This window comes from Zootoca vivipara, chromosome 11 (genome assembly GCF_963506605.1).
Source record: "Zootoca vivipara chromosome 11, rZooViv1.1, whole genome shotgun sequence".
NCBI lineage: Eukaryota > Metazoa > Chordata > Lepidosauria > Squamata > Lacertidae > Zootoca > Zootoca vivipara.
The window spans coordinates 18,689,361-18,705,917 of NC_083286.1; the positions used below are offsets into that span (position 1 = coordinate 18,689,361).

Here is a 16,557-nt window from a genome sequence, read left to right on the forward strand (position 1 = left end):
ATGTTCCCTCCATGACTTCAAATAAATTATAATTCACAATGCAAATGCTTAGCAAAGATAGAATAGATAAATCACTTACAGTATGATGACTACTCTTCTGTTTTAGGTGTTGAACTGGCTCAAATATACAAATCACATTCCCATAAGAAGCTGCAATCTAAAGCAAATAGCATTTTAAAATTACTTTGTATTTACTCGCAGGTTGTGTTACTTTCCTTCCATAGCCATAAATGTCTTTGATTCTCCACGCAAAGAGTCGCCATCACAGAAATGGCAACTGTCTAAGTTATTCCGAAGATACATAATATTCATTTGTTTAGAAATGGCTACATATAGCTCTGTTAAGACTCACAATATATCTAATTACCCTGAGGCTGGGAGCTAAAATGCACAATTACATTTGTTCAATTTATATGGTTCATGTATTTTAAATGGGGTGAGAAAGTGATATGTGTGTAAAAGATACTCTGAAACATGATAAGAAATGTGTGATTCAGATCAGAATTCAGCAATCCTGGGTGTCAAGAGTTCTTTGAAAAAGAATACATACAAGATGTTAACATGTCAGGAACATTTTAAAATCTAAAGCAAAAAAAGAAAAAAAAAACCCTCAGTCAGTCTGAATGAAAGGATTAAAGACAAGCAAAGGTAAAAAAAAAAGCAAAGATAAACCACTCATGTATATTTGTATGAGAGGCAATAACAGAGACATAAATAATCATAATTTTACATATTGCATGGTACTGGAGAAGCAGATCCAAAAAACGTAGGGGAAACTGATGAAAAGAAGTTTCAATATTTTAACTTCAACTATCATCTGTCAGAACCATATTCCACTTTCATGCACAATAATATATATATATATATATATATATATATATATATATATATATATATATATAGTATTATGTATAATGCACTATTATTTTCATGGACAGGTCTTAATTTTTTTAAAAAGAAAACTTTATAATGTTACTTTTGCAGAAATTCTGGAAAAATGCAGTGAGATGCAGATTCAAGATTAAAAATCTATTACAAAAACAAATTACAAGGCAAAGCAATGTACACATGAACATGGCCTAAAAATGACAACTAGAATCCTGTCAGAACTGCACAAAATCTAGAGTAGTAAATGCAATAAGAAGGCAGAAAGGTATTTCGCGCTTAATAAAGAAACTGATAATCTCCAGTATTTCATTCTCACGTGGATCTCAACTGTGAAGAGACGTCTTATTGGGGAAAAGTTTATGAATTTGGTAGTGTGCTTAAATTCACACCTTTCCTAACAGAAGGATGATTATTTTCCTTTCATGATCTATGCTTATGCAAAATAAAAAAAATCCTTCCAGTTGTGTTTTACTTAAGTTCCTTCCAGTAGCATGCACACAAAAGCTCATACCAAGAACAAACTTAGTTGGTCTCTAAGGGGCTACTGGAAGGAATTTTTTTTATTTTGTTTCGACTACAGCAGACCAACACGACTACCTACCTGTAACTATCCTTATGCAGTTTCAGAAATAGAAAGAAGAAAGGCAGGAAGTTCAGAGAGTGGGTGCATGAGCAAAATCAAACACACCTTATCAGCAAAGGAGAAAGCAATGTTGGATAAAACAGAGAATACGGAGTCCTAAGATAGTGTCTTAAACATCAAGAGAGCCAAGAGAGATCATCAAGAAATCTGTTTCAAGGTAACTCTCAGTTGATTTTTAAAATTGGTTTTAAGTTTCACGTACAACAGTAAATTACTATGTGTGTCTCCTGCTATACAACCATCTCTTAACCTTCCAGCCATTCCTGCAGACATCTGAAGTAGCATGAAGAGACTTCTCATTCAAGACTTCTCTCCAAGGTGCTAGGTTTTGATGCTGGCATGGTTCACGTGTCATATTCAAACACAGTTAAATATTAACTATGGTTTAATGCATATCAGCAGAGTGCTGCTGCATGCTGTTCTACGTTCGTTTCACTTTCCTCCCATCCTGGCTATGCCAGGAACAACAAACAGCAAAGCCCTGTATTGTGTCATCAAAACCATGGTTTGTTTCTTGCCCATACAAACAGCATGTGATAGCCAGGAAAAAGAAAGAGGATAGTCTCAGAAAAAAAAAACCTGTACTAACTCAGCCACAAGATGTCTTAGATGGCTATGTACCCACCACTGTTGGAAGTGCCTGCCTTTGTGTGGGCTTGGGCCCATATTCACAAAGAACCTTGTAGCATAATGATGACCAGATTGTTCTTCAAAACACAGTACAGTATCAGACTCTAGAATATAAACAGGAGTCTCTAGCAGAGGAATTAAAATAGCAGAATAGCCGCAAGCATAATTCTGTCTTCTTACATGCAGGTCCTTGTGAAGGGTTAGTACTAAAAGTACTGTATTTGAAAAGTTTTATATCACCTTCAGACAGGATGGCATTGCAAAAATACATATTACAAGAACAAATCAGATAAGTATAACAAGAGTACCACTGCTACTTACCTTCCCTTGTTGCATAGAGCAATCTACACATCCCACTTGTATATTTCCATGCTTTGCTCCAGGAATTATTTGTAATCTTTCAAAATCAGTCCCCAATATCACAATATCACATCCTGATGCGTATGCCTAGAAAAAAGTAAACTGTATAACTGCTCTGTCTTTTTTTTGTAAGACAAATCAAAGGAAGGTGTATTTCAATAATTAATCCTTAAAACCCATTTACCTAGTCATCTGGTTTATATGTGTGGCCACATATTTAATCCACTGAACCATCCGCAACAAAAAATTAGAGCTTTGTACTGCTGCTATGAGAAAAGCCACTTTGTAAGTAGCATACACATCCTGACTGGATGACAGTTAAGTTATTTCAATAATTACTTTCACACAAATTCAGCAAAATACATCTCTTGTGAACAAACACAAGCATCTATACACTTATACAAAGTCAAAGCCAAGAACAAAGTTTAGCTTCTACTTATGGTCTGCTTAGAGAGAGACAAACCATAAACCTGGGCTCAAATATCACAACAAGCTAGACTCAGACATACGGTAGCTCCTGCAATCTCCTGAGAGAGGTTAATCTCATTGCACATGTACCTACAACACTAATCTGCCTTTAGGATATTGCTAGAGACTTAAGTAGGCCAAAAAACTGAACTTCTACATTTAGGGACAATGAATGTTTGTTTGTTTGTTTGTTTGTTATGCCACCCTTTCCTCCAATGAGTTCAAGATGGTATACATGGTTCTCCCCCTCTTCATTTAATCCCAACAACAACCTTGTGAGGTAGATTAGGCTGATAGGTAGGGATTGGTCCAAGGTCACCATGTGCTTTATGGCCAAGTGGAGACTTGAATCCTGGTCTCCCAGATTTTAGTCCAATACGCTAACCACTATACCATGCTGGCTCTCTTTTGATTACAGGATGCTATGGACAAAAGTAGATTGTTATATCATAATCTGCTTGAAAGCTTCCAGGAGCACCTAGCTGGTCACTACTAAGGACACACTGCTAAACTGCACTGCAAACTAACAGGAAGAACTCTTATGGCCTTATCACGCATTAATGCAACTGCAGCATTATATTTTGGGTACTTGCACAATATAATGAACAAAGAACACTTCTTAGGAATGCAGCTGTGTTATAAATTGTGGCTAACTGAATCTGGAAGTGAAAACTTTTGGTTTCCCTCTTCACAGCATCACTGGAGAAGCATATGAGGTTTGCTCAGATAGTGTTGAACAATTATTGTTTGAGCAGCTCCCAACTCCTTCTCTCTTTTGACAAGATTTTGACCAGGAACCACATTATGCTTTGTTAAAAGAGCATAATCATAACATATCATAGAAAATGCAGCCCTTGTAGAAATTGGGCTGTGCATTGTCTTAAACCTTATCAAGATGTTCCAGGGCAGCTTTGGAGGACCAACCCTGTATGAAAATCCTCATTACAAGTCTCCAAATATGTATTGCCAGGTAATGAGACTAGACACAGCTGCTAAATTCAGAGAGAAGCAAAAAGTAAAAAAGCTACAGAAACTGCAGTGTTTCTGGAACTCATACAGTTCTTAACATGCAATCAGTCAGACTGGCAGCCTCTGTCTTCTTTGGCGATCACTTGTAGCCGAGTAAGATTGTCTTCCATAAACACGGTTTTAACAATGGGTCCGTAAGTGACTGTGGAGGCCAATTCTGGACCCACACGTCCTTCCACAGTGGGGACATTGGTTTCCAGGCAGGAGTTGATCACGGTGTGGATTTGCCAAGCGTGCCTTCCTCTTAGCACGTTTCTCCCTTGCGTCCTGAGATTGAGTTTCTTCAAAGCCCACGACACCTTTGGTAAAGGCTGTTCTCCAACTGGAGCGCTCACAGGCCAGTGTTTCCCAGTTGTCAGTGTTTATACTACATTATTTAAGATTTGCCTTGAGACAGTCTTTAAACCTCTTTTGTTGACCACCATTTTTAAGTTCGGAATAGAGTAGTTGCTTTGGAAGATGATCATCAGGCATCCGCACAACATGACCAGTCCAACGAAGTTGATGTTGAAGAATCATTGCTTCAACACTGGTGATCTTTGCAGTACACTGATATTAGTTCACCTGTCTTCCCAAGTGATTTGTAAAATTTTTCGGAGACAACGTTGATGGAATCTTTCAAGGAGTTGGAGATGGTGTTTATAAGTGGTCCATGTTTCACAAGCATATAGTAAGGTTGGTAGCACAATAGCTTTGTAAACAAGCATTTTTGTTTCCCTGCGAATGTCCCGGTCCTCAAACACTCCGCACTTCAATCGGGAGGAAGCCACACTCGCAGAGCTCAGACGATGCTGGATTTTGGCATCAATGTTGGCCCTTGTAGAAAGGTAACTGCCTAGGTAGGAGAAGTGATCAACATTTTCCAACGTTACACCACTGAGTTGGATTTGTGGCGCTGCAGAGGGGTTATTTTTACTTGTTGGTGCAGCACTTTGGTTTTTTGGATGCTGAGTGATAGGCCAAACTTTTCGTAAGCTTCTGCAAAGATATTTAGGATGGTTTGGAGGTCATCCTCTGAGCGTGCACACACTACGTTGTCATCAGCATACTGAAGCTCTATGATGGAAGTTACGGTAACCTTACTTTTTGCTTTCAGCTTGCTCAGGTTGAAGAGCTTTCCATCTGTTCAATATATGATTTCTACTCTGGTGGGGAGTTTGCCGTTGACAAAGTGTACAATCATGGCAATGAAAATAACGAATAGAGTTGGGGCAATAACACAACCCTGTTTAACACCTGGTCTCACTGTGAATGGTTCACTTTGAGAGCCATTGTTATCTGCGATTGTCATATTATCATGGAGGAGCCGAATGATGTTTACAAATTTATCTGGGCAGCCAATTTTCAGAAGGACAGTCCACAGGGCATTACGATTTAGTGTCAAAAGCCTTAGTCAGGTCAATAAATGCCATATACAGGGGTTAGTTTTGTTCTCTGCATTTTTCGAGCGGTGAAAATGTCCAGACTTGGAAGCCTCTGTAGGCAGTCTCCAAATAGGAGAATAGACCACCAATTCCACTGCTCAAGTAAGTTATTAGGGAAATAGCAGAGACTGATGAAAACCAAAGTATCTCCAGCTCAGGCTTAGCAACTTGTTAAGGATACACTTAAATCCTAAAACTCCTTACTCTTCAGTCCCATTCTGAAGCTGCACACCCCATCAAGCCCTCAAATGGGAGCAAACTCGAGAGGCATGTGCTGCTGACCAGCATTGAAAATGTGATGCTAGCGCTTTAAAATGCTGGCATTTTGTTCTTTTTTGCATGGATCCAGTACCTCAAATTGTTATGCTGGCTCCTAAAGTATTGATTCTGATGCCCAGGAATTTAAATATGTTGCCAATGCTGAGCCACAGTTTTTAATACATTGGCTGAAGGAATTAATAGCCTGTTCAGTGCAGTAAACTTAACAGAAATCAATTAAAATATTTATGCAGTTGCGTTAGTCAAGTAGAAGGGGAGGGGGATCCACAAAGCAGTAGTGCAGTAATACCTCCACTAGGACCAAGTAAAACTTCCCAAAACAATGAGCAATCTATTGAGCTTATCAGATTTTTTTTCTTCAGGTTACCTTAAACAAAAAAAGAGTGTGTGGGACTTCTTTTCTTTTGCTGGGTATAATACAAATACCTGTCTTAGTTTTTAATAGTCTAAAAATGGAATCAAAGAAGGATGCTGTCACCTAAATGTTTGGTCTTGTCTGATAATAGGCATGTTTCTACTTCCTAATGAAATTACAGTAATGGGATTTAAAAGTGACTGAATTTCACAGGGCTTCAGCCAATATATAGTCTCTGGGACGCGGGTGGCGCTGTGGGTTAAACCACAGAGCCTAGGGCTTGCCGATCAGAAGTTCGGCGGTTTGAATCCCTGTGACAGGGTGAGCTCCCGTTGCTCGGTCCCAGCTCCTGTCAACCTAGCAGTTCGAAAGCATATCAAAGTGCAAGTAGATAAATAGGTACCGCTCTGGCGGGAAGGTAAACAGCGTTTCCATGTGCTGTTCTGGTTTGCCAGAAGTGGCTTAGTCATGCTGGCCACATGACCTGGAAGCTGTACGCCAGCTTCCCTTGGCCAATAAAGCGAGATGAGCACCGCAACCCCAGAGTCGGTCACTCCTGGACCTAATGGTCAGGGGTCCCCCTTTACCTTTTTACACCTATATTTAAGGGATGAATCTTAAATTAGATGGTGCAAAATAGAAATGTTTAGTCTCCCTCTGAAAAGCAGAAGCTGGAAGACATTCAGAACTTTCTTTAGCAACACAAATCAATGCATATCATTGCTATAATATTACAGCAACAACGTCCATGCACTCCCAGTTGCACTGATGGTCAACACCCCTGCTTAAAACGAAACAAAACACCCACAGTTTTCCTCATTGCATCCCTTGACATAACAACATAGAAAGGTGGTGTTGGGAGAAAGCTTTCCCTATGAGAAAGATACAATCTTAATAAAACGTCAACTTATCCTCCACCCCAGCGGCATTTTTTCCTACTTCTAGAAACTTTTCACAACAGAAAACCTGTAAATAAATAGTTGAATTTTCATTTAAACAAGGAAAAGGCCTTCCAGGTCACCTCTAAGATAAAAATGTCCCAAGCTACTGATGTAATCACTTCCTTGAATTCACACCAACAAGCAGTAACTGTTGACAGTTACTGTTCTTGGACTATTTGATAAACAGTGCTTATGTTCATTTGTTCATTTTTAAAACAATGAAGAACCTGTCAGACCTTGAAGAACTAGAATTTTACTAGATGGTGCCATAATAAAAAAAAATGGAGGGTGTCTCCTAGTACTCAGCAAGCACAAGGTCCCAGTTTCAATTCCTGACATCTCCAGTTAACCATCTCAGGTAGAAAGGCAGGGAGTAGTGGAATAATTCTGCAGGGGACTTTAGAGAACTGCTGCCCATCAGAGGAAATAAATCTAGGCTAGTTGATCTACTGGTTTGACTCATATATGGCTAGATTTGGAAATTTGAAGCATTTAACAATTTTAATTTTAAGAGTATACTTTTTGTTTTCTCTCATAGACTGATTGTTCTAACTCCTTTTAACGTGTCTTAAGAACTACTTGCTATTTTTCCAATCCAATACTTTGCACGTGCTATGGGAGTGGAGCTACTTTCACCCCCCTTAGAATATTATGCAGAAGACCATCTTTTTATTATTGTTTACCAAATTGCACAACTATTGCAGGGCGGGAGATTAAAAAGATTATATAATATTTCCCAAGGCACATGCTACAACTACTTTGAATTAATAGCTAGTCTACAATTTACATATATCATATTTTTCCATGTATGAGACACCTCCATGTATAAGACAATCCCTATTTTTTTAAACCCAAAATTAAGAAAACAATATTGAAACATCAAACAGAGTGGCGGGGGGTGCACACGTGTGGGCAGCAGCAGAGCATGCTCCACTAACACCCAAGATTGGGCAAATTTGTTGAGCTTTTTTGGGAGATCACCAAAGCTGGGCTCCTGAGAGGGACAGTGGCTACAATGTTCTGGCAGCTTCTTCACAGAAGATAAGTGGTGTTTTTAAAACAACAGCAGCAGCAACAACAACAACTGTGCATTCACCATCTGTGTATAAGAACAACCCCCCCCCTTTTTACTAATTTTTTATGGCAATCTTTAAAACATTGTCTTATGCATGGAAAAATATGGTAATTTTAAAAGATAAGTTGTGTTTTACTTAAGTTCATAACTTGGAAAACTTTCACTTTTTCCTGATGATGTACACAGTACTGGCAAAAAAGAAATGCTACGAAGTTGAATATTGATAGACAGATCACACACACCACAGCAGGTCTAGAACAAACATTCCAAAATAATACTTCCCATTTTTCTATTATGGTATAACAACTGGAATCAACACAGTACGTTTTCAGAATTTCCAGCACTGTCTTAGAACATGTGTTGCAAATACTCTGAAAGACTATATTAAGACTCATCAGCCTTTTCTGGTCTACCTCTGCAACAAAATGTAAGAGTCTAACCATTTCATTCCAACAAATATGCAGACAAAATCTCAAATAATTAGATGTTGTAGCAAGGAGATATATGGCAGAAAGAGCCTAGAAACCAAACGTGCTTAGAAGTTCAGGCGCAAGTAACAGAGTTGTTCAATAGTGGAACAGACTCCTTCGGGAGGTGATGGGGTCTCTTTCCTTGCTGGTTTTTAAGCAGAGAGTGGATGGCCATCTGTCATGTATGATTTAGTTAAGATTCCTGCATCACAGGGGGTTGGACGAGATGACCCTTGGGATCTCTTCTAACTCTATGATATCAAGAAATATTTTATTGCCATCCTATTAAGTAGCGTTAAAACGCAAGGAAAAAGCCTCACTACGAAATAAGTTATGAAGAACAAATGTTTCCAGATACCACCAAAATATGCTTTATTCTCATTATAATTAGTCATAACTCTGGGAGGGCTATTGTTTTGTTTTTGTCTTATTATATATGTTGTGTTCTTGTTTTGTATTTTATGTTTGGAACCACCTGTGATCCAGGAGTACAAAGAATATATACATGCAATGCTAATCGCTAATGAAAGTAGTAAGATCAAACTGTATTTATACTAAGGGTTTCCTGAGGGAGGTTGAAATGTACAAAAAATGATTCTAGGTGACCATAGACCAGTTTTCAAACAGCAGTTTTACCCTGGGCTGAGTCAGTTTACACATAAAGCCCAAAATCATGGTTTACTGTTGCACATGTTGCACATCTTCTGGGAGCCCGTGCAAAGCCTTGGACTTAAGCAGTCCACACTCCTTTTCCCACACAGCTAAAAGGAGAAACTGTTTCAGTTTCTCCATCTCCAATTTCTAACTTGACATTATGTATAAAGCAGGAATTGTGGCTTACAATCAATTCTAATCAACTGCAAAAGCAAGTCAACTTTAAAATACAAACTCCTCTCCCACAAACACATTTAAAAGGCCATATAATGTTTAATCAGCCAAAAGTCTGGTTATAGAGAAACATTTTTGCCTGGCACCTAAAAATATGTATGAAGGTGTCAGGCAAGCCTCTCTAGGGAGAGCATTCCACAAACAGGGAGCCAACACAGAAAAGGCCACCCTCTGGGACTCTTACAGAAAGGGAAAATAAAGTAGAGCCTCAGATGATGACCGGAAAATAGTACTAATAATTAAGCCATAAGGGACTGTATATGCCCAAAAGTTGTTTCTAGCATGACCCTTTGTCTTGATTGCCCAATCACACACTTTTTGTTACAACTGCACAAGAATGGGAGTACTGCATTTCAAACCTCAAAACCAAATATATAAACACCATGCTCAAATGTGACTTCCAGTTGTTTTCGATTGTTAGTTACACAATGGACAGGCTGATCAATAACAGCCTCAGAAACAAGACAAACGAGATGGTTCCCGGGGCCCACAAGAGCCCTATGTCTTGGCCAGTTGTCCTTGACCTCCCTTCAAAAGAAAAGAAGAACTCTGCCTCCCTGAACACGTTTCGAACCGTCAGGCTCTAAAGCAAGTGCAGCTATAATAATAATAATAATACAAATTAATAATAATAAAGGGAGATACCTCTGAGCATGTGGAGAATGGCTCTGTGGCATTAATGCAACCCGACTCACCTTACGCCCAAGCACTTCGGAAACGAACCACGTCGGTGCGCATTATTGCAACCAAAAAAAAAAGTAGAGCAGTGGCAAAAATGCTTGCAGCGGGAAGCGAAATAAAGGGAATTGATCTGCCCCGTCATGGCAAAGCAAGGGCCCGATCTCGTGCTCGCTCAGCTCCCGACGCAAACACAGGCTCGGCTCCGGTCGAACCGGCGGGTCTCGGGCGCGTTTCAACAAGGCACCTGCCGGCGGCCGAGCGTCCCACCCGCACCGGTGCCATCGTCCCTGACGCAAACTGCCCGCCCGCGCGCCCTCTTCGCCTGCCGGCCGAGGGAGGCCAAGCGCTGCCCAGGGAAGGGGCGCCGTCTGAGGCGGCGAGGAAAGGCGGCCTGAGGGGAGGGGCGACCCGCTTGCCGTGGTGGTACCGGAGCTGAGAAGGAAGAGGAAGACTCACCGTGAAGGGATGCCCGCCGACATTCCCCACGGAGAAGCAGTTGTCCCCGGGGTTGACAGCCCCCGTCAGCACCTGGTGCAGGTTCATGACGGCGAGGCTTGCCTCCCGCTTTCAGAGCCCACGCTCTCCGCCAACGGGCAGGGCAGCTGAGGCACCCGGAGCCGCTCGGCCGCGGCTACTCCCGCAGGGGGCGGCGGCGGTGGCACATAGTGGGGGGCGGGGTCTTCCTCCGAGGCTCCTCCCCTTCGCGGGCAGAGGCAACGTCCGCTCACGACCTCAGGGGGCGGGCGGAGGAGCCTCTCGAGCGCTCGGACTTCCTCCCTCAAACAGGCTTCTTACTGGCCCTCGCAGAGTTCTCTCTCTCTATCTCAGCCTACAATAGCGGACCGACCCTCTCCTGCGAATCGAACCATCGCGAGAGCGAGACCGACCATGACGTCGTCCGGTTCACCCAGCAACCCGCGAGCTCCCTCCTTTTCTCCATTAGGGTTCGTTTATGTACGCGTGCGCTCAGACTGTGAGCGAGGGAGGGAGGGAGGTAGAGAATAAGGTTCAGAACATGCGCAGTTGCGGCTGCGTGCCTCTGGGAGCAAAAAGACGCGGAAGCCCGAGCCGCCCGCGCGCAGGCGCATTGGTGGCTCGGGAAGGAACGTCGGCTTAAGGGAGGAAGGAGCGCAGGCGCAGTAGAACCGTCCATGGCGGGGTGTGGCTGTTGTCACGTATTCGTCATGACCGTGAGGAAGGGCGGCCTGTGTGTGGGGGTGTCGGGCTGGGTGTGGTAGAGGAGCCGGTGTGTTCTGTTCCCGCAGGGAGGCTCCTAGAGCCAAGACTTCAGCTGTGAAAGGGATGAACGTGGCAAATTGGTGAAGAAGCGCGGCTAGGCTCTGCTGTTAGAAAATAAAGCCTTGGAGAGGAAAGTTAGCTAAAAAGTATCCCTACCGTACTCTCTACCAAGCTCTCGATCTGGATCTCCTCATTCCATTTTTTTATGCCACTAAGAAATGTCTAGGAAGCAAAACACCGTTAGCAATTGCATGAATGGCACTGTGTCTGGTCTGACCCCAAAACGACCTGTACCCTGGTTGGTTGGCATCTTGTCTGTCCCGGGACAGCTTCGGGGGTGAAGTCAAAAAACGTTGGAGAATGGAATTCACCTGCTGCGGCTTTCATAATTGCTGCCTCCCGCATTGCTTTTGCTGTAAGCCGCATCGAAGTACCAAGGCAGCGTGTATGGAGAACATGGGCTGCCCAGATGATATAAGACCCTGCCCCCCCCCCAAAAAAAAATACCTCCCTGATGTGGTCGAAAGGAGAGCTTAGCAATACATTTGGCACAAGCTTAGCTGCAGGAGTTGCTGGAAGGAGGCAAACAAGACCCCGTCCAATCGCCTTACAGACTCCACTCTGGATTTGTATAGGATTTACTCCTTAGACTTCTTCTCTTGAAGATGTACCACAAGGCAGTGAGTACAGATGGTTCCTCAGAGTTTACTCCTGGAGACTTTCTCACAAATGAGTATGACCACAAGGCATTGGAGGTTTAGGATCAGAGTTTTCCTTCTATATGGGGCTACCTTTCCATGTTGACTAGCCTCATCTGCCCCCCCCCCCCAAATTTGTCATTTCCCTAAACAGCACATGCAGAAGTCCCCTTCTTGACTACTGGATCCACTATTGGCGTCCACTCAATCTGCTGGAGTCTGTCTTTGCATGCAGGGGCAAATGTGTGGCAAACCCTAACACTTCACCTGCCTTCTGTTTCTCCAAAAAACAAATCAACAGTTCTGGATAATTTGTAAATAGTAACTGACCAGTAATCCTGGGGCATGTCTCATTGTTCCTTGACACTCAAAAAAATAGTTCAAACTGTTTTTGTGCATTATGTTCCTATTAGTCTGCCACTTTGAAATATGCAGTAGGCATACAGTGCAACCTTTTTCATATTTACTCAAAAGTAAGCTCTGTGTTCAGTGGGGCTTACTGCTGAGTAAGTGTAAATAGGATTGTAATTATATTAAGTGTCACTGTAGTTTGAATATATTTTCAGAAAAGGTCAGGTTAACTCATCTGATGCAACTGACATTATGAATTTAGCTTTAAGTCTTATACAAATGTGAAGTGACCTTATTGTGCTATATGTCCTGAGCATTGTTGTAAGGCAAAGCTAGTTTAAAAAACTTTTAAAATCAATAGAGTATATTTTCCCAGATAATGTGACATGACCTTGTGATGCTGGCAAGGAGAAGGTATTGGGGTAAAGTGAGGGGAAAGTGGTGAGTTAGGGTTAGGGTTAGTCTGAGTTCAGGTCGGTGGAGTAGAAGAATAAGGGTTGTATAAATGGAATATACGGTAGTTAGTCCTGTGCATTTTCTGGTTATCCCAGTTAATAACAAATGCTAAAGAGAATAATGTGGGTTTCCAAAATAATTGTCTTTTAGTATAAGTTAGTGAAATGATTTTTGCAGCACTCTCTTCCACATATCTACTTACTCCCAGTAAGTAAGCTTACTCTCTGGTACATGTGGCTATACAGTGGTGCCTCAACTTACAAATTTAATCTGTTCCGAAGGCACCTTCGTAGGTTGAAAAATTCATAAGTCAAAAAGTGCCATTGGAAACGTGATTTCCCATAGGAATGCATTGGGAACAGAAAAATTTGTAAGTCGAAGCAACCCCATCTAAAAATTGTAAGTCGAAAAAACCCTATCTAAAACCGTCGTGGTTTCTGTTCGGATGTCAAGAAATTTGTAAGCGTGCGGCCATTTGCCCCATTCGTAAGTCGAAAAATCCAGTTGTTGAGTCGTTTGTAAGTCGAGGTACCACTGTATAGAATTGCAACCTCAATTTAAACTTAAAAAACCAGCTGGTTCCCAATTCAGCTAAAGGTAGTTCTGACTATATACCATTGAAACCAACGTGACATGGTCACTAAAATCTTAATGTTTTCAGTTGAAGAAAATTCTATGCATGGTTTATTTAGTGCAATCCTATGCATGGTTTTATATGCCTGTTGTCTTTGTCCATGGAGTTTTCTTGGCAGGGATACTAGAGTGGCTTGCCAGTTCCTTCTCCAGGTGGATCACGTTTAGTCAAAACTCTCCACTATGACCTGTCCATCTTGGGTGGCCCTGCATGGCATAGCTCATAGCTTCTCTGAGTTATTCAAGCCCCTTCGCCACGACAAGGCATTGACCAAACTGCGGGAGGCAGTGCAAGACAGGAGTGCCTAGTGTGCTATGGTCCATGGGGTCACGAAGAGTCGGACACGACTAAACGACTAAACAACAAAACAACAAACAACAACAATGCATGGTTTATTTAGAAATATCCCACTGTGTTAACTGCTAAGGGAAGCTTTTAATGTTTAACAGACCATTGTATTTTAATATTTTGTTGGAAGCCGCCCAGAGTGGCTGGGGAAACCCAGCCAGATGGGCGGGGTATAAATTATTATTACCGGTATTATTATGCATAGGATTTCCAGAATAACCCAAGCACATTTACTCAGAATTTCTGATGCACAGTACCAGCTCCACAATAATCTACTGTGTGGAAATGTCCTTTGTCTTGACTATTTTCAGCTGAATTGAGGTCTTGGTATAAAGAAACATGAATCTGTTTCTTACAGTTTAGGACTTCATTTGTGAACTTAGGCAACTTGCTATTTTAGTTTTTGTTCAACTGTCTAAAAAGAGGCAGCAGTTCTTTCTGGAGTTCCCCTCTTTTGGTTATCATAAGCAATTAACTGTATGGCTGTTCATGATCATATGTTACTGACTACTGAAATCCATGGGATGGAAAGCAGAAGGCTTAAATGAGAATGCAGAAGAGAACAGTTTCAAATTTGGGGACTTTCCATGGTGTTGGCAAACCTATTTAACAATTATTTCTCATAGTTAAGAAATATCTACAGAAAAGGGACATCTTCAGTGAAAAAATAACATTGAGCTGCAAAAAAAGAGTACAGTAATTTCTATGCAGTATTTGAGAACATATTGGCAGAGCTATTCATGGAGAACATTGTTTTAAGAAGTGAAATCATGGTTTTGAAGTTTCAATACCAGCAAAATTAATCATAATCCTGAAATATCAAATAGATTTGGGGCAGAATATTTTGCTCTGATTTTTTTCCTGTGCAATACTATACCAGAAATTGTTCATGCACATTTGAAAGACTTAAAAAAAATGTAACTAACGTATTCGTGAATACCTATAAAACTTATCTTCAGTATCCCACTACAGAGATATAAGCATTGGTGTGTTTCAAAAATACTTCACTATACCATATTACAGGAATGAGCACATGCCTCATTACAGTACCTCTCTCAGTCTCAGACATAGTTCTTTGCTAGCACTTCCATTGGGAGAACCATTAAGTGGAAACTGAACCTGGAACCTCATAAATGCAACTTATGAGCTGTACTAACGAGCTCTAACACCACCTCTGCAATGACTAGCTTGCATGCTTTGGAGCAAACACACTAACAGTCTAGTACTAAATGTCATAGATGTAAAGGAATTGCCCTTCTTTGTTCCAGCACCATGAGATGTCCGGAGGGTGGCAAAACAGGAACAGGCTTTTTCTGCAGTAGCTGCTTGCTTCTGGAATGCCCTCCCCAGGGAGGATGTTATATATCTTTAGGCCAGGGGTCAGCAAACTTATTCAGCAGGGGGCCGGTCCACTGTCCCTCAGACGTTGTGGGGGGCCGGACTATATTTTGAAAAAAAAAAGAACTGTTAGGGCAAAATTCTGGGTGCGAGAATGCTCAGCCACCCAGCTCATCAGGCAAAGGCCTGTGGTCATTGCGGAGTATAAAAGGAAGGAGTCCAGCCACAATCCGGAGAAAACAGCAAGGTTTATTACTGCGCAGCAGGTTCAATGCCAGACTGAACACCGTGAACAGGGCTGCAAGAACTTTTAAAAGTTCCCACCACCACCCCATAATGCACATCGAAAGCATCATACAGTGGAACCTCGGTTTATGAACACCTCGGTTTATGAATTTTCGGTTTATGAACACCGCGGACCCATCTGGAATGGATTAATTCATTTTCCATTACTTTCTTTTTTTTAAAAAATATATTTTTATTAATTTTCCAATTAAAACCAATTATATCACATTCATTATTTCAAATTATACACATATATATATCAATCAAACCGAATGTTATGCCAAATCGTCTAGAGAATTTTTTATTTGGGTTCCCATGCTTCAAGAAATTGGGGATTCCTCGCAACCGTCCACTGCCGTCTTTTTTCTAAAGTTCAAATCGTCCTCCAAGTTCATAATAATCCAGATCTTCCCCTTACAGTCACATAGATGTTTTAATTCACTTTCCATTACTTTCAATGGGAAAGTTCGCTTCAGTTTATGAATGCTTCAGTTTATGAACAGACTTCCGGAACCAATTACACCCATGCTTCAGTTTATGAATGCTTCAGTTTAAGTACTCCGCGGACCCGTCTGGAACGGATTAATCCACTTTCCATTACTTTCAATGGGAAAGTTCGCTTCAGTTTATGAACGCTTCAGTTTAAGTACTCCGCGGACTGTCTGGAACAGATTAATCCACTTTCCATTACTTTCAATAGGAAAGTTCACTTCAGTTTATGAACGCTTCAGTTTATGAACAGACTTCCGGAACCAATTGTGTTCATAAACCGAGGTACTACTGTACATACATCACTTGTGACAGAGTAAAACGTCAGAAAAGGGGAAGGTGCAAGGGGCATTAGCATACAGGTAAACAGGAGGTAAACAGGATTAACATAAGGTAACAATGCGCGATGTCCCAGGACATTGATAAGCAAGTACCAGTAAGTATCTGGGAGGGGATCCTTGAGTACCTGGCGGGGGGGGGGGACAATGGGTCCAGGTGTGAGTATTGCCTCTGGCTTCGGAGGGTCGGGAATGGCAGGAGATGGTACCTGAATGGATTATGGATATGCAGAGGAGCACCACCCTGGCT

The 16,557-nt window shown here is 41.5% G+C and overlaps 1 protein-coding gene across 6 annotated transcripts in view; it reads right to left on the reverse strand.

Moving 5' to 3' along the window:
- DMXL1 (Dmx like 1) overlaps positions 1–10,960 on the reverse strand; it is a 70,360-nt gene extending 59,400 nt beyond the window's left edge. For 4 of the 6 annotated variants that reach the window (XM_060280148.1, XM_060280147.1, XM_060280146.1 and 1 more), the window contains exons 1-3: positions 10,588–10,960; positions 2,483–2,608; positions 80–157 (exon numbers count right to left, since the gene is read on the reverse strand). In XM_060280148.1, coding sequence (XP_060136131.1) covers positions 80–157; positions 2,483–2,608; positions 10,588–10,674 — 291 coding nt within the window. In that variant the 5' untranslated portion in view covers positions 10,675–10,960. The remainder of the gene's footprint in view (positions 1–79; positions 158–2,482; positions 2,609–10,587) is intronic. The other 2 variants (XM_035099581.2, XM_035099580.2) reach the window with 1 other exon arrangement.
- Between the last annotated feature and the right edge of the window lie 5,597 nt (positions 10,961–16,557).